We start from the raw sequence: 27058 nt of genomic DNA on the forward strand, positions 1-27058 counted from the left end.
CGCGTGCTACCAGAGCGCCTCTAATGAAGAGATGGCGGTGCGCGGTTACTTTCAGACGCGTATCCCGCGAGAAAGAAATCTTACGACTAGTGTCCCGGTGTTCGACACGGTAGGCTGCCTCGCGGAACGATCCCCTTTCCGCCTAAAAACCGGACCGTTTTGTTTCCAAGCCAAAATGGCTGACGAAACCAAAGGAAAAAAAGAAAGAAAGAAAAGAAGAAATAGAGAAAATGATAGAATCGGCCGTCGTTGAACCGTTGTTCGCGCGTTTTAGGCGCGTGCACCACGCGTTGCTCATCGAGCAAGGAACGTTTTAAAGCGATCCGCTGCGGTTGAGATATGACCCTCTTTCTTTGTTCTTCTGTTTTAAAGGGAAAAAGAGGGAGAGAGAGAGAGAGAGAGAGAGACCGTTCTCAGTGGCGAGCGCAAAACCGCACTATCACGTGCCACGTCTGCGTGCTTTCTAGGAATTCAAAAACACCGCAGCCGAGGTGTATCCTTGATGATGAACGTCCGGCCAACGGGAAACCCTTTTTCTCCCTCTTTCGAGGAACCTTCGCCATATCTTTTCCCGACGTTCGTGGAACGTGCGCTACTGTTTGATCGAGTCACGCATACTGTTAGTGGTACATATTGGGTAAGTATCAAGGGTGATTAAGCTAGAAGCTTCGTTCTATAGAACGATGAGGTTCTTTTGTTGGTTTTTCTATCAACCAACTTGGAAGATTGATTGTTCGAAGGATCGTAGATGTAGTTTTAATTATCGAGAATATTATTGTCGGACGTAGAAAGCTGGGAACTTGTTTAGAATATTTCGCGAAGAAGTTTTCTGTGTAGAGAAACACTTTGGTGATATCTTCTTAACGATCTTTGTAAAAATGATTTTTGCTTTATTATAGTCTTCGATATTCTATTGTCTGAATATCGTTTTTGCTTCGACAAAGCACGTAGTACGTTCGAGACTCCAGTGAAATGATAATGTTTCGTATGGAACGCGGTGTCAAGCGTGATTTCTAGACGGGACAATCTACATTCCATTCGATTCTTCTTTTATCCATCATAAAATATACGACCGTGCGTGTCCACTTTATTGCTCCTCAATTTGGGTACCGTTAACTCTACATAATGCCATGTGATTTAGAAGTTATATATCCACGTGTTTCTGTTTTCTTATAAATTCTATTTTATTTCCTGCATTTTACTACCATATTATGTCGATATTCCATTAACCTAACTCCGAATCATTTATCATAATTATAAGATATAATGATTATAAGATATATTTTGCTTACAGGGGATTAATTTCAATTTCGTTTAATCGCGTAGCACGTTACTGTCACGTTCAACTGATCCAAGTTTTACTATCCTCTATCGATAGTAATACGGTTTTGATATCGTTTTGACGTTGACTCGGCGTGGCAATTCGCGTCAAGTTGGCAAAAGGTTTGCGTCTCGGTTGCGCAACTGGTCGATACGAAGCAACCGCTTTCTCGACGAAACTACGAATTCCTTCCTTCGTTTGTTCCGTTTTCGTTCGAAAATCGGCCACTCGGCACCGCTTTTGTTCGGAATCGATCTCCCACGACGCGCTGAAATCGCGATGGTTATTCTTGGGCTTGAATTCCTTCGTAATGAATTCAGTTTCGGTTCGGAATCGGATGGTAAACCGGCCTCAATTAGAAATCCATTTCTCACGGTAGAATAGTCGCTCGGATTTCCAATTCCTTTTTCTATTCATCCATTTTTATTCTAGGATTCATATCCAATCTCACACGGTGATATTTTCGCAAGGATTTTTTGTTAGGCTTTTATGAAACTAGAATTCGTTAACCCGAATTTCTGTCTATTTCGAAGATGATTAATTTTCATTAGAATTGCAAGAATCGTAGCTACAAGAAGCCAGCAATGCTTTCAGAAATTTGAGTACAAAGCTGGAAAAGAAAGATCAAATCACATCCTCTTTTAAACACGAATTCATAATTAATTTCTCATAAATTCATAGTTAAACTGTTATCGGTAATAATAAAGTAGATCGCTTTTCCACTTGCAGTAAGTGCAATTTGAATATTTTTACACTACAGAGATAATCATGGCAATCGCACCTCGTTGCGAGACCGCGGATTTTTATGCAAATTCATATTTGTAAGAATATAATTAAAAAAGTGGATCTTGCGGTAAAAAGTTGTTTTACCTACCAAATATCATAGAAAGCGTTATACTTTGAATATTTTATATCGTTTCTCATATTTTATATCGTGCATTCTGTGTATTTTTGCTTTTTCTAATATCCCATAAAAATCCGCATAAAAATTCGTCTACTCGGTATAATGCAAATGCGCGAATCAGAACTTGGAGATCTCTCGTCTAACATACATACATAAAGTTTATATGAAAGTTTTTTATGATAAGCGTTCAAGTACTTTTTGTAGCCCGTGTATTATCAGTTGCGGCAACTGTAACAAATGCACGCGCGGTTTCGCGGTTCGTCGTACGAAACGATCGCCAGACAGGCACACAGGGAAGTTGACCGCGAAAAACGGGAACACCCGGCAACGTAATGCCGTGGTACACAAGCTTAAATGTCGGCTTAAGCCCCGGTGTGAACGACATAAAGGTGTTCACTGACCGAAACGCGTATACGTGCGTTCTAACTCCGCGCGCGTACGTTTTCGAGTTTCTTCCTGGCCGCGACCAGCACACCGAGAAGTAATGTTCCTCCACGCACAGTACAACATATGAGAATCCGTGTTCTTGAAACAACCGATCGGCTCGTTTCTACTTACGTTTATACGGTTACGCCGGATTCGAAGAGATAGCAGAGCTGATACCAGTTATTAACGATACGTGTAAATCAACGTTATCCGCGTGTTTGTCGGGTAATTTATATTTTCAACGTGGGTCTCTTCGGAAATTTCGTTTGGGAATTGTGCCATGACGAGAAGGAATTAAGCAACTTGTTATCTCGTTAGCGAGAAATTCATGCTTGATTCGAGTTCCTCTAATTTTTATTAGATCGTATGAAATGATTATAAGTGGAAGATATAAAGAGACCGATGTTAGAAGTTTGTTGCAGAATTCTTCGGTGCGTTTGTTTTTCTTATAGGATGTTAGATCTTGTTGGAGGATTTTGTTAATTATAAGCTACGCGAGCGTGTTCTTCAATTTATTCGAATTGCGGTAACATATTTACTTATATTTTATCGGATGAAATTAACTAACCCATTAAGTACCAAGTAATGGTATATCATAATGACACAAATATCCATTTGAATGTATTCTCGTGTACATATTCGTAGAATCTAGCCGGAGAAAATATCGACAAAAATATGAAACGTGTCCTTGGAATTCCCTTTCACACTGTTGAGGAACAGGATTCGATAATACATATTGCATATGTATAATATAAATTTTATTAATTGCATATACGAAAATTGCAAATAAATTGTCGCGTTAATAATAATAATGGTGTAACGGCCATAATGGGTCGAGCCTCGGCGGTAGAAAAACCAAGATTCAATCTCATGAAAGATACTCGATCTCCTCTCCCTATTACCGTACCAGTTTCATTTTTCTATTTTCGTCTTCCCTCCAAATTTGAAACAAAGAAGAGAGGAAACCGATTTCCTTCGCAGCCGGCTGTGCCAGTCGCTATACCACAAATTAGAATTTTTTCGCCGCGAGTGCAATGGACCGTCGCGGCTACACCTTGCCAAGTGGATCGCGTGTTGCACGTCATTAGATGCAACTCCGCGATCCTCTGTAAGAACGTAACGCGCGGCGGTTGATGGCCAGCAAAGCAGTGAAACTCTACTCTCTACGGCCCCCACGGATAACCATTATCGTTTTATACGCTGGTAAGGGGGCAGGGGGACGAGTTGTATCGCGCTGCCTCCGCGGAAGAAAATGAACCGGGCGTTTCGGTGTCGCCTGCTCATCAGAGCACGGATATTAACGTCGGATAAGGAATGGTCAGAAACGATCCTGTCGTCCTGTCGTCCGACGGTCCTGTCGGTGTGTGCTTGAGAGAAACAACACGAGGGAGAAAGAGAGAGAGAGAGAGAGAGAGAGAGACGTTGAATGGTATCGTCGAGTTCGTGACAAGTTTAGAAAGGTAGAAAACCGAATACTTTGACGACGGTGCTTATATTTAATTCTAGTCGAGTATCGAATGGATATTTTATATTAATCGATTTAACATTTGTATTCCAGTATCGTGCTGATATTTGGTATTAACCAGTATAATATTTATATTCAAGTATCGTACGGATATTTTATATGAATCATTTTAATATTTATATTCAACCATCGTATTGATATTTTGTATTAGTCGGTTTAATACTTGTATTCAAGTATCGTGTGGATATTTTGTATTAATTAATCGGCTTAATATACGTATTCAAGTATCGTATGAATATTTTGTATCGATTAGTTTAATACTTATTTATATATATTTTGCACTGATCGGTTTAATATTTCGAGTTTTCGTAATTAAAAATATATCGGAAATTTTACTATCTCTTCTCGTTTCGAAGTTGCGTAAGTTTTATTATTAATTCAAGCTTTATTGCCTTGATTCTACCGAACTGAGGGATCAAGATAATAGACGGCGATAAGTAGAAGCGAGAGAGGTGCATGTGATAGGATTTCGTATCGCTTGCTCGATATAATTTGCTGGTTCATTTAGATTCGATAAGTTTTCGCTCGCCGTGATAATTGAAGGCTGCGTAACTAGAAGGGGAGATTATTTCTCGCATATATGTTTCCCAATATAAAATCATCTTCTCGGTTTTTCTATTTTCCTTGGGCTTTTTATTATCTTGAAATTTTTGCTCGTTATTACGCACAGCACTTTTCCACATACGTATAATACAAAAACACCTGAACAAATTGATTTTTAGAAACTAATATATAGTTATAAGAGTGGCATTTGTAATTATTAAATTTTATAGAACTATTTCGTTACCGCTTTTTATTTTCAGAATCTTTAATCTTTCAATTATAAGTTAGATCAAGAATGGTTTTCTAAACTAATGGAAAGATTTTCAATGTTAATAAAACCAGATATTTAAATAGCAAATGTATGTAACAGTACATACGTATATATTGCTGCTATGTTTTTTAAGAGGTAATTTATCATTATGGTCTGGCAGTAGCGAGTCTAGTAGTCTCAGTCATTATAATCATCGTTATATATTCCATAAAAAGATAGCAAATGTGTAATTACCAATTCATCATTCGTTTGTACACTCTTTACTTTCACGTACTGTTACTATAATGCAGATTGACCAAAGTGTTTGAATGCTTATGAACGGTGGTGTATACAATATTTCCGGTTTCTAAAGTGTAACAACGTTTCTTAAGGTTCATTTGATGCATTCCTTTTTGCCTCTTTCTGGGTCAAGAAAGCACAGACGTTGATTCGTTCTGGTGAACTAGATATTTTAAAGAGAAAGAAGAGGGATGGTCGTTACAGCAGAGTTATCTGGTTAATTTAGCCGTAGACGATTTAAAACGCAGCTGCACGTACCACGCCGTTTCATGCCAATCAATCGTGACAACCGAAAGTTTTCTTCGCGGATAGCTCGAATTTTGTGGCCGTTTTCTTGCGCCAAGCGAACCGAGACCTCTCTATATCCATTTTCACCTTTTCACTGTTCCACGGATCACTTTCTAGACACAATGGAGCGCGTTTTAAAAGCCGACCGTGCCAGACTGTAGTTTTCCTTTTCGATAACCCGTGCGAATGGAACGTTCGTGAAACGATCCATACATCATTTCTATGTCGAAAGCCTCGACACGGTTATTAGACTCAGCGTTTCTTAATTCTAACTCTATATCATATAGATATTCACTTTTAGCCACTTACCTGGCGGAAGAAATTCGTCTTTTTTTTAAATATTTTCGAAATACGAGAATCTTGGATCGTTTAAATTCCCCCTCGTGGGAAACAACTAGTGTAGATGTTACGAATGAAAGGCGAGATTTTGAAGATGTGCTCAAATTCAAATTTGTTCTTGTATAGCCAAAATCCTAATTGCCTCGATTCTTTTCAACGATATTTGGATAATGTCGATATAAAGAAAATCTAGACAGAAAGATGCTCATTACGTATCATGTCTGTCTTTACTGTACATATGGCATCTCGTGCAACCAAAACACGAAATTATTTTATTTCGTGCGCTCCTCGTAACCAATGCAGAAAAGCTACGACCGGAATCAAGAAGATGGAGGTGACCTTAATTTTTTGCCTGCGGAGAAATTTCTTTGCCTGATCAAATCGAAAAGTTTCACGCTCGTTCAATCACACTCTCCGTATTATATTTTACTATGCTTGAATCGATCTAATTTTCATTCCTAAATGTTAGGGGAAATCAGGTGGGATCTTCAGAAGAGAAGCGAAACGAGCCAATTAGATTGTGGTGAACGCGCAGCATTTCACGCGGTCGAATGTGTCGCCAGCAACGATCCCTCGTGATTTTGCTACGGTGAGAATTTATATGGTAGACGAGATTCATCGGTGAATAGTTGCGCGTTTCTTACGTGTACCTTTCTCGCTGATACTAATTGCATCGAGTGAATTCCAGCTAACCGCAGCACAGCTTCTTTCCATCTTCGTGGCTAATCTGGTCCTTTTTTTTTTATTACACAGCCATTTTACACGTTCGATTGATTAACGGTACGTTCTCCTATGTACGAAGATAGGATCTACGTTCTTCTGGATTAGATCTACATTCCTGTAGACTAGTATATGTGAGAGATTAATTTAAAGAATGGAATGGTAATTAACAGATTACCAATGATGTGGTTATTTATTGCGAATTCGTATTTTTACGAACACAACTAAAGAAATGGAAGTCTGAGTTTCACTTTTATTTCGGCTACTAGATATTATAATGAATATTCTAATTTAGATGTTTTATATATTTTTGCATATTGTATGTATACTATATGCTTTTGCATCTTCGAAATTCCCATAAACGCGCGCAAATCTGCGTTCTACTGACAACGTAGACTTCTAGTCCACGACTATTGAAGATTCGTCTCAAATAATTAAGGATCGACGAATTTTGGTTATATCGTTGTAACGGTGTTATTGTAATATTAGAAGTTTCAGATTGTGTTCTGCGTTTACATAAAATGCGTATTAAAGCGTTTACATAAAAAGAAACTTAGAAACACTACGTAACGACTATTGTAATATTTCATGATAAAAAATGTAACTTTTGAAAGCGAAATTCCACTGATAATAAAAGAAACTTTGAATAGATACGAATAGCAGATATGTGGAAAAGCAATGATGCAGGCGCGTATAGGGGATTGTGAAACGTAGCGTTCAACCCTGATTAAAAAGGAGGTCGCATGGGGCAGACACGTCGCAGACAAGAGGGTGAGACTGCAGACGTCCAGGAAATTACGAAGATGAAGGTTTATCGATTCGAGCATTTGTCAATATCAAAGCTCGGTTGGGCTCTTTTGGCGAGAAATATGATTAGTCGGCCTAAATCACGTACATCCTGTAGCCTTGAAACACTTTGCCGTAAAACACTTGAACCGTATCATTTTTATTCCCACATTTACTATCTTACCAGCTAGCAAGTTTAAACGTCAACTCGATCGATAAAGAACTTTCTTCCCGGTGTATTCATCTTGTTTGATGTTTCTGAAACTTTATCGTAAACCTTTATCTTTCTCTCTTCTTCTTTTTCTTTATTCTTTTTTTTCAAGAAAGATTCATTAAGACTACCTATTTCTCATTTCCAATTTTAAGTAGTATGTAAGTTTCCAGATGTATTCAAAGTTACCCAAATTTTCTATTATTTAGAATTGTCAAAATTTTCAATCATTTAAAACCTCTTTAAGTGATAAACGAAATTTTCTCTCAGAAAAAATCACGTACTATTTCGATCATTTTAGCCCCAAAAGCATAAGAAATGTTCCATCGTTCAAAATTACCCAAATTTTCTTATTTAAATCTGCCTGAATACTCGATTACTCGAAATTACCAAAATTCTCGTACGATGCATATTATACCACACCCACGTGGACAAATTTCGTGGTCGACGAATCTCCCCTTTTGCGATATTTCCGACAAAATCGTTGGCCATAACGCGCAAGAATGACCTGGGTGCGGTGCAGCGAGGGCCGAAATCATTATCATCATCGTCATATTCTCGCCTCTCGGTGATCAGAGAGGGAGAGAGAGAGAGAGAGAGAGAGATAGAGAGAGAAAGAGAACACAATAACGCGTCACGAAACATACAACCGGATGTTACTGCATCGGTCGCCTCATTGTCTCCGCGAGTAAAGCTTCAAGGCTGCCATCGAAGCGTCTCTTCCTGTCCCTCAGAAGCAGAGTTCTCTCTGAATGACTGCGAAGCTTCTTCGTCCATCCGAAGAAAGTCGATGGAGAACGGCGGCTTTAACCCATGATGAATCGCTTGTATGTCGCTTTTGTTGCTCGATCGCCGCTGATTGATACGCACAGGGCCCGATTACAATGCCTAATAAATTGCGCGTCGCTCTTTCTGACGTGCCCGTGCTGCTTCTTTCGTTTAATAGAAATCTATTTGTTCGATGAATCTCGGGAATCGGCAAAGGAAAATCGAAGATAGCGAAAGCGTTATTTTTCAATGGTAGCAGTAACGTACTGGTAGAAGGAACACTACTGTGAAACGGATAATTTATATAGGATGGTCTCGTTGGTTTTCGCGTGGAATTTTACTAGCGTGTTACGTGCATAAAAATGGATTATTATTAAATATTTTATTAGGAAAATTATTTGAGACACATACATGGGGATGTGTACTATATTATCTTATATCTGTAGTAATTGTATGAACACGTAAATATGTTTATTAAGAAAAGAGTATACGTATGAATATAGTTAGAATTCGACATTTTAACCACATTTTTACCAAAAATCTAAACATTACTTTGTGATCGTATACTTGTCAACACTTTCGTACACCAAATACGAACATCATTTACTTATTGAACCTCTATATCAAGATCATTGTTGTTTCGCATGTTACATTTAACTCTATACTATAATATTTCTAAACTCTTATGAACAACTTATACGATTTTATATTTCTAATTTACTTCCAAGTACAAAGTATAGCATTAAGCTTTGGAAGAAACACGGAAACCTTGACGAGACACCTTGTATAAATTCCTCTATATAGAAGACGTGAGAAATCGAGCGATTGGTCGATCGCCCGGTAGTTATAAGCTATAACGCTGTTCGACCGATTGTTGCAGTATGGTCCGAACTTCCGCGGTTAAACGTCCGAAGTAACAGGATTTTTGTAAACGGTGCACACGTTTACTTTCGCCGACATTGAAGACTTGTTTTCCGCACTCCGTAAATCGCGAACGAAACGACGCGCGAATCGATGCTCTCTTACGCCAGTTTCTCGTTCCGCGCTTGTATAAACGATTCACTTGCGAATCTAATGAAACGTCCGACCGCGAATTTACGATCTCACGTTCATCGTGCTTTACACGCTTTCTCTTTATTTTATAATTATTTCGAAACGCGTCGTGGAAAATCAACGACTGCCAGGTAAATCGTAACTAACGCGTAAATTGTTAATCATCGACGGGCGCGGAAAGTTTGCCTTGCTTTTTTACGTTTTTACATTTTTTCCCCTCTGTGTCTTTTATTTCTTCTATTTTCAAACCACGGTGAAACTAACCGCTAATATTTTTCGCTTTTACAGTCGAAGTTTTCTGTAAATTTATTCGCTTTCGAGTAATTTCTGTCTTTTTTCTTCTCCTTCTTTTTTGTTTTTTCGCGGGGACAATGCTGAAGAATTTCACCGTTCCGATTTCCTACTTCCTCTTTCATTAAAGGTGTTTCATAACGAGTACACTTTGATATTTATGCGCGTGACTACGTAATTCAATTAACAAGTTCCGTGGGCTGTCGGCGACCCACGGTAGCCAGCGGAAGTAAAACTTCCATTAAGCGAGCAAGAATATGACGAAGCGTAGAAATCTTTGGGCAAATGGATTTTTCTTGGCTACTTCTGGTGTACTTTTATGGTAAACGATAAACCTCTGTTATACTTGCTTTAATTCTCGATGTCAGAGAAAAATACAAACCTTTACTGTTCCTTCTTCTCATACACGATGTTTTTTTCTATACGACTCAAAGAAGTTCTTTATCTTTGCTTAACTAAGTACTCCAAATATTCCAAATATTATAAAATAATATCCAATATTCTTGACATTTCAAGTAGTATTTTAAAGGTATTTTAAAATAACACTCTTTATTCAGAATATCCCAAATATCCTAAAATATTATTCTCATTCGTATTTAGCTTAGAAGCTAAAATTATTATCTCGCGCAAACGTCACATTTCCACAATTATATAAATATTTCAAGTAATTATTTAACATAAACTTCTAGTAGGACGCGTTCTTCTGTCTTTTCAAGTAATAGAGTAACATTTCCAATGTGTCACGCTTGGAAAGAAAAAACGAATTCAATGTTCGTATACACGCACGATTTCTAACTTCCTGCAAGCTATCGGGTACCGTTTGTCAAATGTTGACGCGTGCAGTGTTATCGAGCACGAGCCGGTGCATCGTTCGAATCCTAATGAATTTCAATCTGTTCATCGTTTATGTTCGTGCTTCTTCAAGGGTTGGGCATATCTTACTATACGAATATTAAATCGTGAACCGACACACGCAACGAATAATCATCGTAACCTGTTTCTGCCTCTTCTTCTTTCAAATTATTTCGTTGAATTTAAAACGTCTCTTGGCAAAGTCTTTCTCTCTCTCTCTCTTTTTCTTTCTTTTCTTCTTTTTTTTTTTATACAGAGAAAAGGATATTTCTTGTCAGAGTTCATTAACTGCGATAAAGTCTCACTTATCAGACGCTTAATTGACTCGGTACCGGTGAGTCATATGGTGTTCAATATTGATACGCGTATCGAGGTATCCAGCTTTAGGTCGTTGTACCTTTGAGTCAGTATTGTAGATCCAGGCACCACCCTTGTTTGCCCGTCCCTTTTCTCATTTTACATCATCTCGATTGTCACTCGTAAACGCATTGATGCGTGATTATTTTATCACCTGCATCGCGTCTCTTGAAAAGCTTTTGATTATCGAATCGCATTTTTGAAAAGTCGTACAATTCAAACGGCATTAAAAGACGTAGATAAATATTTTAATAAGCTTTAAGATGTTCAAATGCCAATTAAATTTGTAAAGTACAGGAGGTTTGAAGAAATTAAATTAGTCTGAGCACCGTTGAGAGATCACAAATCATTCGCTTTTCGTGTCAGGCGGATTACCGGTAGAATATTCAATACAAAATGAGGTTACAATCTAAGAGGATGACATTAAAATCTCTTTTTAACGCAACGATAATCTCGCAATAAACATAACTGTAAGCTTATCTTTTTATTCGCTGTAATAATCGCGCGAAACATTTCCCATTAATGTCATTGATATTCATGCGCGTGCCGAAATTCTGTTACGTAGCCCCATTCATCGTATTCATGCGAAATGAACACTGTAACGGTTCCAACGATTTCGAGCATCGCCACTTCCGCCACGATCCTCCACTTCCGTCGTGCATCTTGCTCCCTCTCAGTGATTATCAAGGAGATACACGGAGTTTGTGATGCGATGACGCGGCGCTTATATCAAAAGAAATAAACTCGCGCGGACTAACGATCGATCAGCTGTGCAATTTTGTATTTACGTTGGATAATTTGACGAAGAAACGCGTGAAACCGATGGAAATATACTTGGAGCTTCGTAAACGCAAAGAACACGGCTGAATTTGCTGATCGATTTCTTTCATAAACGCAGTACACGGGTTTTTTGCCTTCGTTCTTATCGTTACAATGATAAGATACCGCCGCCTCGAACTTGATTCCACTTCCATACAAGTGATCCTTAGCACTTCGTAATTGTCAGAGATCGCATCTCCGATTGTCTTTACGCGTCTCGACCTATACGACCAGGTACGACAGTTTTCTCTTGTTTAACAGACATACAAATTTCATATGAGTTTGTTCGAAACTAGGACTCCGAACATTTGTATTTTTAATCAAATTCGTTCTCAAATATATAACATAAAAGTAATTCTAACCAAAGTGGTATGACAAAGGTCGTTAAATATACACAATCACGTTTCCATTCCAATAGAAGCGAATATTAATTTTGATGAATAGTAGCCGCGTAATTTTACTTGTCGTAAGAACAAAAAATCTGAGAACCTTCTATTTTACGAGTTTGTTAGTTCCGGTAGTAAAGAACTCGCCCTATTTTATGAACCGCAAAAGCCTCATCAGAAATACCGGGATATGATTTACAGGAGTATTCTAGTTGACAAAAAATCACTCGAAACCTTCGCATCGTCTTAACTTAACCAACCAATCAAGCAGATAGACGATCATCCGTTTCACGAGAGTCGATCCAATCTGTTTTGCAGACTTGGAGCTAATATCAATCCTTGTCAACTTATTAACAAGGTGTCGCAACCGAGTAGATAACAAAACGATCGTTAACAGGGCATTAAAAGACGGTCGCCGCAGGGTATCTCCGGCATCGAGATCCTCTGGCATCCTCTCCGAGGAACACGCATCGCTCTCGATTGCTCGTCGACGCTGCGTCATTATTCTCTAACCGATTCCAAGCTCATCTTTCGCGCTAAACGAAGGTATTGGCACGGAGTAACTTTCCTTCTGAAATTTGATGTAGATTTCTAGAAAGGCACGATTCTTTTGTTACTTTGGTAATTATCGATATCTCGGCCACTTTGTGGATTTCGATGATTTTTGGATATATCGTGGCAGCGACATCAAAGTATAACAATTAGGATACCAATTAGGCAACCAATACCGACGCATACGGTGCCACGGGCGCACAATTATTAACAAAATTCATTGTAGCGTTAACACATAGGGGCTTTTTCGAATATCTCGAAAACTAAGGTCCAACAGCGTTTGATGTGTAGGGAAAAAGTTGTTCAAAGTGTCGATTTTTACAACATATTCAAAAATAGTTTAAATCGGCAAAGTATGTGAAATTTTCGAGATTTATCGTTACTTCCAAATATAACTTTTGGATTTAAAGTTCAAGCCAGTAAGGGTTGAAACAGATTATGATATCGATTTCGGTTTTTAAAATAATTATGCAGAACATTTATTCTGAGTAAATTTAGAGACGAATATTTCATTACACTTGATTACTAAGATTGGGATGTTCCTCTGAATGGCACTGATGACCGATTGAGATTCACGTTGCACCCAAAATATGAAACTTCAGTTTTAACGATTCATTCTGATTAGCTACACAGCCAGTTAGAATCGCTGCCAACAACTAGATAAACCTCTTCAAGTGTAAATTTATTAAATCCAGGGAAAATTCTTTACTTGAAGATTCGTAGAAAATGCTATCAAAATTAATAGAATATTCGAGGTGGATAAAAATGGAAAGGAGACTCCAAACTTTTGTACGATAATGTAGGTATGTGGTTTCTCTGATCTGTGATGGAAGAAAATATCGCGAGCGTGCCAGCGGCGATTTACCGTGGTCGTTCAACGAAATGACGCTCCGCTCCGTCATTTCGTCACGGTGAATCCCGCGAGTAACGCCGTTGCCTCGCGTCCATTAGCCACATTGTAACCGGATTTCCCATGAAACCAACCACCGTTCGCGTCTGGCTTGTCTCTCCTTGCTCTGCCTTACCTTTTCTTGTCTCCGGGAGCATGCGTCGGGTATTTAATTTTGCTTGCTGTGTTTGCGAGGTGCACTTGGAAAAATGGTGTGGATTTATGGGCTGGTTTTGTTTGGATTCCTCGCGTCGTTCGTTCTTACGCGGAAGATTGGTGTTTTTACAGTATGCTTCGACTTGCTATGGCGCCCGTGTTCGGACCAGTTCCCGCAAGGGTGCTGCGGTGCCCACTGTTGGGCGACGAGTTCATTCCTCGCCGATGGCTTTGTTAGGAATCATCTTATATTCTACCTGTGGTCTTCGGATTAATACAGTTTTGAATTTTTATCTTTAATTCTTGGTAGCAAGATCATCGAATGCAAGTCAGTGATAGTGATTTGGAGTAACAAGCAGTAAGAAGATATTTCGAAGATATTTTAAAATAGAACGAATCTGTTAACAAATGAATTTTCATACAGATAGGTTTAGTTAAGTTATGTTCGTTACATAATTAGCCAAAGTTCTGGTGAAAATAATTAAGTGTCTTGCAAGCCCGAAGATACTTCCTACGTGCAAGTAGTATTCAACGGAAAGAAATTTTTAGCGATTTGAAGTTACAAGAATTAGTGTGAGCAAAGGGTAGATGTTTCCGCGTGTTCCAGGGAGAAGTACATTTTTATAACGAAAACACATAGGAGTTTTTCTCGTATTTTTGCTACATATTATTTATCCAATTTCGCGTTATTCCACAGAGTCGCTAAAGGAATCTTAGAATCGGCTATTTCAACGACGATAGCTTAGCGAGTTTCCACTCTCTCGAATGCTCATCTTCAAGTAGCTGCACGGTTCGTCAAAAATGGTCAAACGATCGTTCGAATCTGTAAGATCTTAGACTTTCACGCGGGACAAACAAGGGTTTCAGGAAAAGTTTGAACGGTTGATAGAAAGTATATAATACCGGTCGTTCCATGGTTCACTGATGAGCTATGTCAGCTCTGGCCTGGCCGCGTCGCTATAAATTTTAATTTACGCCTGGTAACGGCTAATTACACAACAATGACACTCGGTAGACGGTCCGTAGCCCGCTTGACTCGCGAGAATTTCACTCTTCGAGACAAGTCCGTGTTCTCTCTGTTTTATTCGCTCTAGATTAGGGCCTCGGATCTAACCGTAAATTTCACCGGGAGTCTACGAACCTTCTGAACCTACTCCAAGAACGATTACAGAGAAACACGCCACCACGGTGAAGAGTACAGTTGTACAGAAGCCGCTAATGGAATCGATGCAGGGACCCCTAGTCATTCGGGTCACCGTTTGCACGAAGAACTTTAGTAACAGGCATAGATGTACCGTGGCGCGGTACGATTTCAATCAATGCGTCGCATTCGCGGTGATTAAAGGATGATTACTTGCCTCCACGTTCCTCTCGGAATCTTGGATAGCGTTGCGATCATCGCAGTGTCGTTTTTTCTACTACTGTACACGGTTCTTCGATGTCCACGTATTTAGAAACGATAAATGTTAGGTGGATTTAGATTGAAGATTTATGAAAATCCATACTTTATGAAGAGTTTATTATATTTAGTGTTGCCTGTTGGCTTCTATGTTGGATTTTATTAATTTGGAATTTTTATAATCACAGCATACCATCGACATACACTGCACTTATGTCTACAATCTACCAACCAATTTAACTTATTTCATCAACCGAGGTTTAACATTCGCAACTATTTCTCCGTCTAACCAAGTATCGCAACCTGTACAGTCTCCTAGACATACACCGTTACACACAACCATACTTTCACCATCGCACAACTCTTCGATCACTTGGCTTACTCGAAACCGCGTTCAACCGATCGTGGCAACGTAACTATGGTTATGGAACTTTTTCGCAAATTTCTTTTTCCTTATGATGGCGCGACGGTATTAATCTCTTGAGCGCCGTGGGTGCTCGTAAACGTTCAACAAACACGGCCGCCACGCGCGCCACGGGTATTTTCAGACAATCGACGAATTTATTCGCCTCGACATCGTGGGCGTTCGTAAGTGCAAAGCGAGCACATTCGTCACGTCCCGTGAGGGCCTTTTGTCCGCTCGATAATACCATTGACCCTTGCCCCAACGTGCTTATCCCGCGGAGACGTTCGATAGATCGATGTACACGATGATTTACTCGTTCGGAAAAACGGAAGTGTCAGCTGGTAATTCGAGGCTCGCGTTTGCCTCTGTTCAATGTGTAACTTGCAGTACCGCGTACGATATTTACTCAAATGTTTGATTAGTGCGATATACTGGGTGTTTGGATATGATTTCACGGGTTTGTTGATAAATTAAGATGGAAGGTGCTCGATAAAAGTAAGATTGATCGTGATGCGAGCTTGGGACAGTTCGTGGTATGGGAAGTTCTATTTGGATGAATCTAAATTTTCGCTGCAAGTTTGGAGAAAAATATCGTGGAGAAATTTTGTACAAAATGTCTAATTGTTTCTGCGGGTAACTTTCCCAAAAATTTTTTTAATATTTTATGTCATCTGTTTTATCATCCTAGTTTCCATGGAATCACCATGTATAAATCATTGTTCGTTTAATATCTGCTACCGATTAATTCTAAAAATTTGCCACTTTCTATCTTCTTCTAGGTATTTCGAGTCAAGCAGACATCAAGGTCTGCTTGGCAATTAAAAAATGCATATTCCCGGTAAAAGAAACTGCGAGTGTAATAATGAATATCGAAGATGACAAGCCATTAGGGCCACGCTTTCTTTCAATGGGATCGCGAGAAACCACAGCCGGTGAAAATGTCCCGTTTCCGTGGCGACTCGCCACCCATGAAGCCACTCTGCCCCGACTAATATTCGATTCAGGATATTACTCGGCCCCGTATCGAGGTGCAACAGACAGAAGAATCGAATGGTACGTTTCCGGTGGTCGTCGGTCACGTCCAGGCAAGACTAATGTATGATTTATTGTCGATTTGTATCTCGTAACCGATTTCTTTGGTACGGTTTATGCAAATCGCAGTCGGATTTATCGTCGATCCAAAGACGAACAACGAGAAATGCAAACCGAGAGATGCAAGTAGACTCGGAAGCGGCCAATAAACCGCGGATTAATACGTCGTGTGTATACATTAAGTATGAAGCTGTCGGATTTACTTGGTGAATTTCTCTGAAAGTCGAGAAAACGATGTGTTACACCAGTATGGAATGCTTTCAGAAATTTCTAGGGATTTCACCTTTTCGTCACGGAGTGGCTTTAAACGGGAAAACACGTTCGATATGTTTGTTCTTCTTTCTTTATTCTTTCTTTCTTTCTTCGTGTTTGACGTGTCACGCTTCACGAGGACGATGACACAGATTGAATCGACGATAGGCTTATTTGGTCTTGCGTTTTGTTTGCTCTTTCTAGCAGTTTCCGTACTCTCCTCCTTTCGTGATAAGGATATGAATAGAGGCACGATTTGTTGTAGGTGTTTCGACGATCTCCAACGTTTTATCGTTTGTTCATCGAGATAATATTATCGGAGATTTATCGTTTAGAATAACAGTTTCAGAATTCGGTTGGATTTATTACAGCGAAATTTTGGCTGCTGGTCTACTATGTGGCAACGTTATAAACGGGAACATGAAACTCCAACTGTGATAGAAATTTTGTTGATTCGAAGTGCCCTTTGGAACATCGAAGTTGCATAGAAGCGGAAACATCGACAAAATTCGGTAGAACTCCAAAAAATAAAATTTTAGTTCGTGTCTTGTTACGCGAACTTCCATCGATTCGGTTCTTTTGTTTGTGAACGAGAAATCACAGATACCGGGGAAGATCTGTGAACTCCTATTATTCAAATGTATTTTTCTTCCCGATGACTTCGAATAAATAGACTTCTGTATACGAAATATTTGTACATTGTACATATAACGAATCTTTGTGCATTCAAAGTTTAAACGCGCTTAACAACAAAACATGTGCATGTAATCGGGTCCACGAAGTTTCATGCAGCTGAGCATGGACGATGAAAATTCATGAGAAGCTGTTTCCTTTCTGGCTGAAACCGTGTGCACGTGTTATCGGTGATAAGCAACGGGATCGAAACAGCCGGGAGATTAATGAATCGTTGAAAGCGCCGGGAGAGGTCGGTCACCCTTTTTCCAGGGAAACATCGAAAGTAGCATAAATCATCTAGCAGAGATCGCGAACGGTCGAGACGACGTCGAAACCAAGTAACAGTAAGAAAAAAAGCGTTAAGCATAAATTTATTGCTCTATACATTGTCCCCGCCCCGTCGATTCGTTTCAAACCATTTGAATCTAGCTTAATTATAACTCGTTAATCAAAGGATTCGTTTCAAATGGCAAAGATATAGGTGTGCCGTTATTATTATTTTGGATAAGAATTTTCTCTTTAAAATATCGTTGCGTATTAATTTGAATTAATGTTCTTAGATAAAACTTGCGTTCTGACGGTCAACATTCTCTAAATTTCATTTCATTTATCGTTCGATATATCGTTTTGTTTTATCAATCTATTATCTCCCTAAATAAATTAATCTCATTATATTAACCTACGTCAATAACAGATGCGTCTTCTTCTGATTGAAGAAACACTATTTGCGCATGTAGTACGCAATCTCGATTGATCGTTGTATAGGGATCGATCAGAGGCTAATTAAGAAGCAAAACGAGGCTCTCACGGCCATATCGTTACAATGCTAGTCTTTATTGCTACGTAGCTACAAGGAATAGATTCGATTTCCCATTTCTTCGCTTCGATGAACCATCACGAAGGCAATCTTTGAACGCTTCTTCCTGGTGGTCTTTGTACCACGCAAAAGACTCACTGTCAAGGTTCTAGGCTCTCGTTCCTTTTTCATGTCTTAAAGACACTCTCTGTGAGACACGCCGTCTAGAATTCCATCGAAATATCAGCGTCAAACATCTCGCTAAATTCTAGACTATCTTGCAAGGAATTACTCGCCCCCTCGCCACTCCAACTTAAGACTTATCTTTTCATCTTCTTAACCGCCTCATTGATAGCTTCGCAGACCTACACCCACTGTGTCTATCCCTCCAACCACTCTGTTGTCCTACATGCAGCTCGGTGACGTAAGTTTGGATTACTCAGACATGAGAATTGATCGCGAAATATTCCTAGCCTTTGCTCAAAATGGACGGAGGAGCTTCTCCAAAGTGTCTAAGACAGAATTTAGAAGTATTAGGATTTGAAATTTCCCAGAATTTGGGATTTCAGGACCTAGAATTTCTAGGGTTTATAATTTTTGAGGCTTTGGAATTTTAGGGCCTGGAATTTCTGGGGTTTTAATGTTTTAGAATTTGGAATTTTAGGACTTGCAATCTCTAGGGGTTTAAATTTGTAGGAGTTTGAATTTTAAGGCTTGGAATTCCCAGGGGTTTAAATTTGTAGGAGTTGGAATTTTAGGACCTGGAACTTCTAGGGTTTTCAAGTTTTAGAATTTAGAATTTAAGGACTTAGAATTTCTATGGGTTTAAATTTGTAGGAGTTGGAATTTCAGGATCTAGGATTTCTAAGATTTGCAATCTGTAGGATTAAAAATTTAGGGATTTGCAATTTTTAGAACCTGGAATTTCAAGGTTTGAAGTTTTTAGTATTTTGTAATTTGAAGATTTATGATGTTTAGGGTTTAAAATTACAAGATTTGGAATGTTCAGTATACTGAACGTAACTCTAAACTAGTAAAACACAGTAGCCTACTTATTCCCTATTTATTACCTTAATTATTTCTTATACTCAACTACTCCAAATTCGCCACATGGTCTCCAGTACTTTATCCAACGATAACAAAATGATTCCTCGAGCTGATTTACCACACGAACTCAATTACCTCACACTACTAGCATTACGTGTTCTCGAAGCGGGTTGCATTCGGCAGGCACGACGTAGAGGTATAATCGTAAAAATAAAATATCGCGGATGCCTCGCGATGGTCTAATGTTAGCCCAGCGTATTTTAGCACCGGTGGGTTCTTTCTATTCATTTTGTAGGTTATGTTGTTCACCTCGTGTATACAATGTACAGCAGCTTAGGCTCCCGTCTGTTGGAAAACGGAAGCCGTTTGTGTAACCGCGTTTCGGTACCGTTTCACTAAGAACACGCTCCGCCCATTCGGAGCACCCATTAAACGAACACTGTGGGTTGTGGCATCGAGAATGTACTCACAGTAGCCTACACATTGTAGCAAAGTTTTAAACTAAAGTATTAAGTCGCGGCACCGATTGATGCACTAAGGTTATGTGCTGTAACGTTATTTCGCTTTTCCTGCATCGAGATTGTGGCTAGGGTGAAGAGGGTATTTCTTGTTTTCCTAGGATAAAATATATAATGGAATATACACGGGAATATATATGAGATATATTTTACATTGAGAATATTTATTGAATTGTCAAAGCATACTTTTCTTAAAAGAACTGAAGCTAATCTGTGATATATGAAATATTCCTTAACCCCTTGATATGGAATATGCTTGAAATTCGCTGCTTCAGATACATGGATAATATATAGCAGACACGATATACCGGGTGTTCATACATTTAAAAACTTCACGTTCGATTATCTCGAGAGCTGCTCATTTTAGGAAGAAACGTTTGAAACAAAAGTTTCACGGTTTCGAGAGGGGAATTCAATTGTGGTGCTGTTTTTTTTTTATTTTTTAGCTGCTTTCAAGATCGATTGAAGATCAACTTGATTTTTCTTTAAATGAAAACCATACATTTTTGTACAGATGCTTATTCTATAAAGAACAAAGAAAAAAGAAGGAACTTTTATGGGAAAGATTTTTTTTAAGGACTTCATCTTAAAAAGATATTTACTCGTGTAAAAATGTATTTTAATTTCTCCTTCGTCTTTTTAACTTCGTCGAGATCGTGAAACTTTTTGTTTCAAACATTTTTCTCTAAAACGCGTGGTCTTCGAGATAATTGGTCGTTTTCAAACACTCTATATATTCTTTTCACGGTCTACATTTATTAAATTAACATTCATCCCTGAATCGCAACGTCTACAATAATTTATAGATATATGCGCTGCAATGATTACCAGATATACGCTATTAATCATAGTATGCATTCTTATGAATAAGGAGTAGAATGCAAGCAGAAAATTTTAACGATGAAAAAAAGAGTATTTCGAAGATTTTAATAGAGAATAAAAAAGATGAGGGATAAAAAGAAGCATCATAATAAAGACATAAAAAGAGGAAACACCACCTACCATACAAAGAAAAAACGAAGGAACGCTGTAAAGACAGGCAGTATGCGTACTATCTCACGACATATAATGCGTGCTCTAATATAACTAATAACCTCGGAAGAAGGGTACGCGAAAAGGTACGTTGAAAAAAAGAAAATATTCCTGTATTTACCATGGTAAAATGTAGGCGAACGCGATATAACGCGATTCCCACTATAAAACTCGCAAGAAACTACACAAAGAATGAGACCGTATGGTGTGTTTCACGATGAGATTCAACAAATGCTCGTTGGATTCAATGAAAGAGTTAGCCTTGGTAGTCTTTATCGTACAGCGGAAATAAGGTTGGCCACGCAAACGATCGGAGAACCGACCAGTTAAATGCACGCATATTCGTTGCTCCTTAACGAAACATCGTGTAGTGCCGCATAATCGTCTATGGATGATGTTCCTACAATCTGTCTAAACGTTTGTCCGTAAATCAATGTGCAATTAACGTCTAGCGTATTTCCTCGACCCGTTGACTTAACCACCGAATCTTTATGTCGATCTTTAGGCGTGAGATTACCGCGGAAATAATTGATAGAATTTATTCGCGACCGGTTTCGATTAAGCTATTCAACCTGTTTGCGAACAAATTTCATTCCAGTGCTAATCGCGCTACCAGCGAATGTTTACACATAGTTTTTGTAAATATTGTTTCGTTTATCGGAGAATAAAATTGCTAGATTTAAAGATATTAAGTGAAATTTCCTGTAAATGCAGTTTTGACGTAAGCAATTTTCGATTGGAATTTTAGTCAGTGATTGGTTAAATGAATAAAATTGCTATACTCAAACATTTTAAATGAAATATCCTACAAATTGAATTTTTGTTTATTGCACGCATACTTTGAAGAATAATTAAATTCAATGTTGTATTTGCAGCCGAATTATATTTATTGGAAATTGTAGTTGGTAAGAAATTAACTAAATATCCGCCGGTTGAATCTGTTTATTTGTAAAAGCGTCTACATATTTGGATAAGAAGTTATTGATAATATATCGGAATATTATTTAAAATAGAATGATAGTATCTTCAACCGTGTTATCCTATGAATGTAGTAAAAACTTCTATCGACGACTTTTATCACATCTTAATTCGAACAAGATGACTGAGCAGTCTCGTAAAACTGAATACGTTAAGCAGAACATTTCAGAATAAATGTTCCGAGGAAGACTTCAAGGTATACATACATGTATGTAAATGCCTTTCTCACCCTCCGAGTACTCGTCCTAGATACGAGAACAAAGGGAGCTGACTCAGACGTAGCTTCCCCTTGCTGCCCACCCAGCGTAAATATCTTGCAGATTTTCCGACGAGAATCGTGTTTATAATCGCGGAAATCAAATATTTACAACCTGTTTCAATTGTTGAACACCGGTTGAGAGTATTAAAATGTGTTCAACAATTACTGAACATTTAATTAAAGCAGAATCCTTATAACAGAGAAGAATTAAATTAAAAAGATTAGATAATTTAAAATATGCACTAGAGTATCACGTTTAGAATTCTGAGTTTATGAAACTCATCGTTAGTTAGGATTATTATTACATTATTATTATGGAATCTTAAAATTCTAGCTTATTAACAACGATATCTAGTAAGAGTAATGATAATAATAAATGTAGCGTAACATTTTAAATTGACGCGAAATTCCGAGTCACCATATTTTATAAATCTAACTTTAAGTTAGAAGGATTTATTTTACAAGCCTAACTATACTGACGAATTACGGTTTATCGTAAATGATTTGCAAAACCAAAGGAAAAGCCTTCGAGCTTTAATTCTTGTTACTTTTAGATTAAATCCCTGTTTATGGAAAGGAATAATAAATAGCGTTTTGCTACCCTAATGTCAAAACACGTCCACAAAACGATTTCGGTATTCCCAGATGATTAGTCATCGAATAAACATCGATCCATCTGCACTTCACAGGCGTCGACAAAATTACCAACTCGGCGGCTCATCCCTTAAGCTCGGTTTCCAGTAACGCGATGCCTCTGGCAACGTGCTGGAAGTCAGTGGGGGAAAGGGCGGGCAATTTAATCAGTCGATTACTCGAGCCGCGCCACGGGGACGGCCGAAAAACATCCCGAATCGGTCTTCCCGGTGGATGTAACCCTCTCCCGTGTCCCTTCGGAAACGAACCGTGGAAACCCTTAAAATTTCTCATCGATCGCGAGATCCTTTTTATGTCCTTGTCCAATTCGCAGGAGGCGAGTAAATAAGAGAATGATTCTTCAGAAACGTCTACGTTTCACGTTATTTCCTTTTCTTAATTTTTAAATTTTCATACTTTGGATCAAAAACACTGATTTACCTTTTCATAGTATAAAGATACGATGGAAAATTCAGGATTTTTGCACTAAACCATTTTTTGCACTAAAACTCCATATAGCCCTTTCAACCCCTTTTCGTGCAAATTCTATGAAATATCATATAAATTATTAATGTTTTATCCAACTTTCTGTAATAAAAAGATTAAAGGAGTTGGTTTGATTCATGCGCGTTATTAATCACAAGCGAATCGGTACAGAGCATTAAACGAGATTCGGACCGCGAAAGGGTTAAACCATCCGTCACGCGAACCGGCTGCGCGAGCTAACGTTATTTTTCTCATTTAATCATAGCGCACGCACCGTGAACGTTTTTCACGATGTATACGGTACATTGTAGCACAGTTCTCGCGGATGACAATATTTTCTACAGTATGCTCGCGTGTCACGTCGAATAACACGCGCGACAAACCGACCGTGCGTCTCTCCGCTGTGTAATCGCGATTGAGACACGGTGAACGTTGCTTTTTGAGCTTCGTTGCTCGTTAATGGCGGTGCGTGACGCGGTGGAATCGCGAATCGATGGAAGAATAGCAAAAGAATTTTTGAAAGCGGGATACCAGTTCTCTCTTCACTTTCTTGTCGTGTGTTGTTAGTGTCCTGACGTCCAGCGACAACCTTTGTGCGCCATTTTATTCTCTATATGGACGATTAATGTGATATTGTACGCATGAGGATGTCGGTGATTTCGATGATTATTATGCACGGTTTACTTACGGTTTATGGTCGATGGGAAACGCTTGGAGAGCGTAGAATTTGGGTTTAAAAATGTTCTCAGAGATTGACGTGACTGTTACGGAATTAGTAATGGCTGAGCATGGTAGATACCATAGGTGGTATTGATATAATATGGGTAAACATTTCTTAAGCTTTCTAGGCTATTGATTTTACACAGGACTCGGTGAATGCGCCTGTAGAGGCTCTGTGCCGATAGAAGGCATCGTAAATACTTCTAAGAGGGATTTTTTCTTCTTTCGAGCTTATTTATAAAATCATAGAGGTACTAGCTTTTGAAAGAAGTAAGCTACATATATATCGTAATTTTTTTCTTTTTATGTCAGTTCTTTCATCCTTAGAAATTGAATAATCATTTAGTGGAAACGTATGATACATCCTTTGATAGTATCTATACACATATTATGTTTAATTACGCAAGATATCTTAATGTTTTCATACAAACGCATCTTCATACACAGAGTCATATCTATCATCTGCCAAAGACATTCTAATCCTAAACCTCATCTTCCACTCTGTGTACAATATTTATCAGCGTTCACCCCATTTCAAAGAGCCGGGAGTGTTCAACTGTTTAACCGGTTCAATGTCAGCGAATCGCAAGCTAATTAAGAACCATATGCCAAAAGCGTTCCACTAGTGTTTTCTGTCTTATTACTCTAGCAATGGGTTAGGTCGTTAAGGTTATCCCTTTATTCGGAAACTAAGCGAGAATGTCTTCTCACGTCATCTCACGTCTTCTTACGTCTAATTGTGTCTGTTCGCGTCTGATCGCGTTTGTCTGCATCTACTTGCACTTCACGTTTATTCGTGTCTAGTTAACCGCCCTGCGTTTATTTCTACGTCTTGCTTTTGTCGAATTTACACACGTTTAGTTGCCTTTCTTGATGTTTAATTGTATCTAGTTATCTTTGTGCACGTGTATTTGTGACTAGTTGCTTCTCTTCATATTTATTCTCACGTCTAATTGCCCCTGTTTGCGCCATAACCATTAGCATATGGTTTCTTCTTTTTGCGTCTACTTTGCGTCAAGCTACATTTTTTTCGCATAATCTCGTTTCTAGTTGGTGATTTTCGCGTTCACTCGCATCTGTGTAACCCTGTTCGTATCTACTCACGTCCAGTCACGTCTATCCACATTTATTCTTACATCCACTTGCTCTTCTTTGCGTTCACTCGTATCTACTCGTGTTTAGTCGCCCCTTCTAGCATTTGTTTGCATCTAATTACCTCTATTCGAATTTACTAGCATCTACTCATGTCTTTTTACATTTACGCATATTTAATCGGCCCTCTTTGCATTTTATTCGCATCTACTCGCTTCTCTTCGAATTTTGTCGCTTCCGCCACCGTCTACCCTCCTCTGGCGGCGTCGAAAGGCATCCCTAACGATCGGCGCAACCCTTGACGCCGGCCAGCGTTCTCCACCTCCCCGCTTCTCTCTGTCCCTTTTCACCCTTCCCTCCACTTTCTCTTCTCTCCTCTTCTCTCCTCTAGGGCGCTCATTATCTCCGGTGTGCGTTCCGTTGTTAGCGCACGTGCATCGGCGTGCACATGCGGCGAGAACGCGACGACGCGATGCCTACGCGGACGATCGTCGACGCGACGTCCCTCCCGCGCGTGTCCTGCTGCCGCTGTTTCCACCAGTCCACCTCCTCTCCGAACCGTGTATTGATTGAGGTGAATGCACGACGTCGACGTCGGCGTCGGCGTCGTCGGCCTTCCACCGCTTGTCGGGGGTGGAAATGCATACAAACCCGGTCTGCCGGGGTTATCCCTTGATTTTGCTGCTGCTGCTGCTGCTGCTGCTGCTGTTAGAGGTGGTGGCGCACCCATGGAATAGGATGGTGGTGTATAGCTTCTGCTGGACTGGCTTTGAATCAAACAGAGACAATGACAGGGACACGCAGAGAAACAAAGACAAGCATAGGGAGAACACGATCGAACAGTAACTGACAAAGACACAAATACGTGTATGTACAGAGCGAGAAAGAGGGAAGTGCAGACGAAACCAGGCTGAAAGAGCTTGCACAGGGTGAAGCAAGAAGGAGGGAAGAAGGTGGGAGAGAGAGACCTGGGATCGGTGCTAGAAGAGCGGCCACGAGAGCGCCAGAGAGAGAACGGGCAACTAAGAGAAAGAGAGAGAGGAGGGAAGCACCGGTGGAGGAGGCATTATATACTGGCTGGATCCTCATTCGGCTGCCAGTTTCTCGGCTGTACGCGGCTACGAGTGTACCTCTACTCGACCAACGATATATTCGTGACCTTATCCAAGCCGGGGAGGAATTGACAATCTCTTTGGGACCGGGAAGAAACAGCCTGCTGTTCCTTCTTCTTTAAATCAAGGACGCTCGAGTCCAAGGACAACTACTGCTTGTTGGAAATCTCGTCGTCTGGTTCCATCTTCTTTCTTTTTTTTTTTCCTCCTGTTGGATCTTCCAACGTCGTTTTACTTTATACATCGAAGACTTTTCGAGACATTGACATCTTTCAAGATATTCGGAGCTGTTCCTCGACTGTTTCTCTCTGTGTACAAGCATCCAGGGGTGACACATCTTGAGAAGAGGATCCTGAAGACGCTGAGGAGGGTGTACGCGTGAGGAGATACCTCGGTGAAGATCATAAGAAAAAAACGATGGCCACTTACGCGACCTACAGACACGTCGAGCTCGACAATGTTGGATACGGAAAGAAAAGGTAATCCCGGAACCGATTCGCTTGCCCGCCTCTTTACCGCACTGCGGCTCCTCCAGCCCTCTTGCTGGATATCCGGTTTGCTCCTTCCGAGACGGCAACAGACGCCTTTTCCTTTTTTCTAGAAACACGTTTTATTGATTTTTCCCTTTCCAATGAATCTCGTTAGTTTGGTCAGGATAAATGTGTTGATGTTCGGTTAGTACAGAACTGTCAACTTGACAGCTGTAACTTGCGAAGGTTGTCCGAGTATCTCTTTCGGATGCTGTGAAAATTCGAAAGAATATTAATTTAGTGGAGTTTTTTATAAGATACGTTTCAATATGTGACAGACTAATAGCTTTATTTT

The 27058-nt window shown here is 39.4% G+C and overlaps 2 protein-coding genes across 8 annotated transcripts in view; both read left to right on the forward strand.

Moving 5' to 3' along the window:
* LOC117207374 (microtubule-associated protein Jupiter) overlaps window positions 1–27058 on the forward strand; it is an 86863-nt gene that overhangs the window by 28641 nt on the left and 31164 nt on the right. Inside the window, exon 1 of one of the 7 annotated variants that reach the window (XM_033447541.1) lies at window positions 26212–26712. The exons of 3 other annotated variants lie outside the window; for them this stretch is intronic. In XM_033447541.1, coding sequence (XP_033303432.1) covers window positions 26651–26712 — 62 coding nt within the window. In that variant the 5' untranslated portion in view covers window positions 26212–26650. Of the gene's footprint in view, window positions 1–26211; window positions 26713–27058 lie in introns of those variants that run through there. 3 more of the 7 variants (XM_033447540.1, XM_033447542.1, XM_033447537.1) reach the window with 3 other exon arrangements.
* On the forward strand, window positions 24083–26632 carry LOC117207380. The gene is made up of 2 exons (XM_033447553.1): window positions 24083–24133; window positions 25999–26632. Exons 1-2 carry the CDS (start codon window positions 24098–24100, stop codon window positions 26353–26355), a joined length of 393 nt encoding a protein of 130 aa, XP_033303444.1. The 5' UTR covers window positions 24083–24097; the 3' UTR covers window positions 26356–26632.

Source organism: Bombus bifarius, unplaced genomic scaffold (assembly GCF_011952205.1).
Source record: "Bombus bifarius isolate JDL3187 unplaced genomic scaffold, Bbif_JDL3187 scf7180000008028, whole genome shotgun sequence".
Taxonomy (NCBI): domain Eukaryota; kingdom Metazoa; phylum Arthropoda; class Insecta; order Hymenoptera; family Apidae; genus Bombus; species Bombus bifarius.

Coding starts and splice junctions, on each gene's coding strand:
- LOC117207380 (XM_033447553.1), top strand. CDS start 24,098: ATGGTAGATACCATAGGTGGTATTGATATAATATGG. Junction 24,134..25,998: donor GTGGTATTGATATAATATGG/GTAAACATTTCT, acceptor GTGTATGTACAG/AGCGAGAAAGAGGGAAGTGC.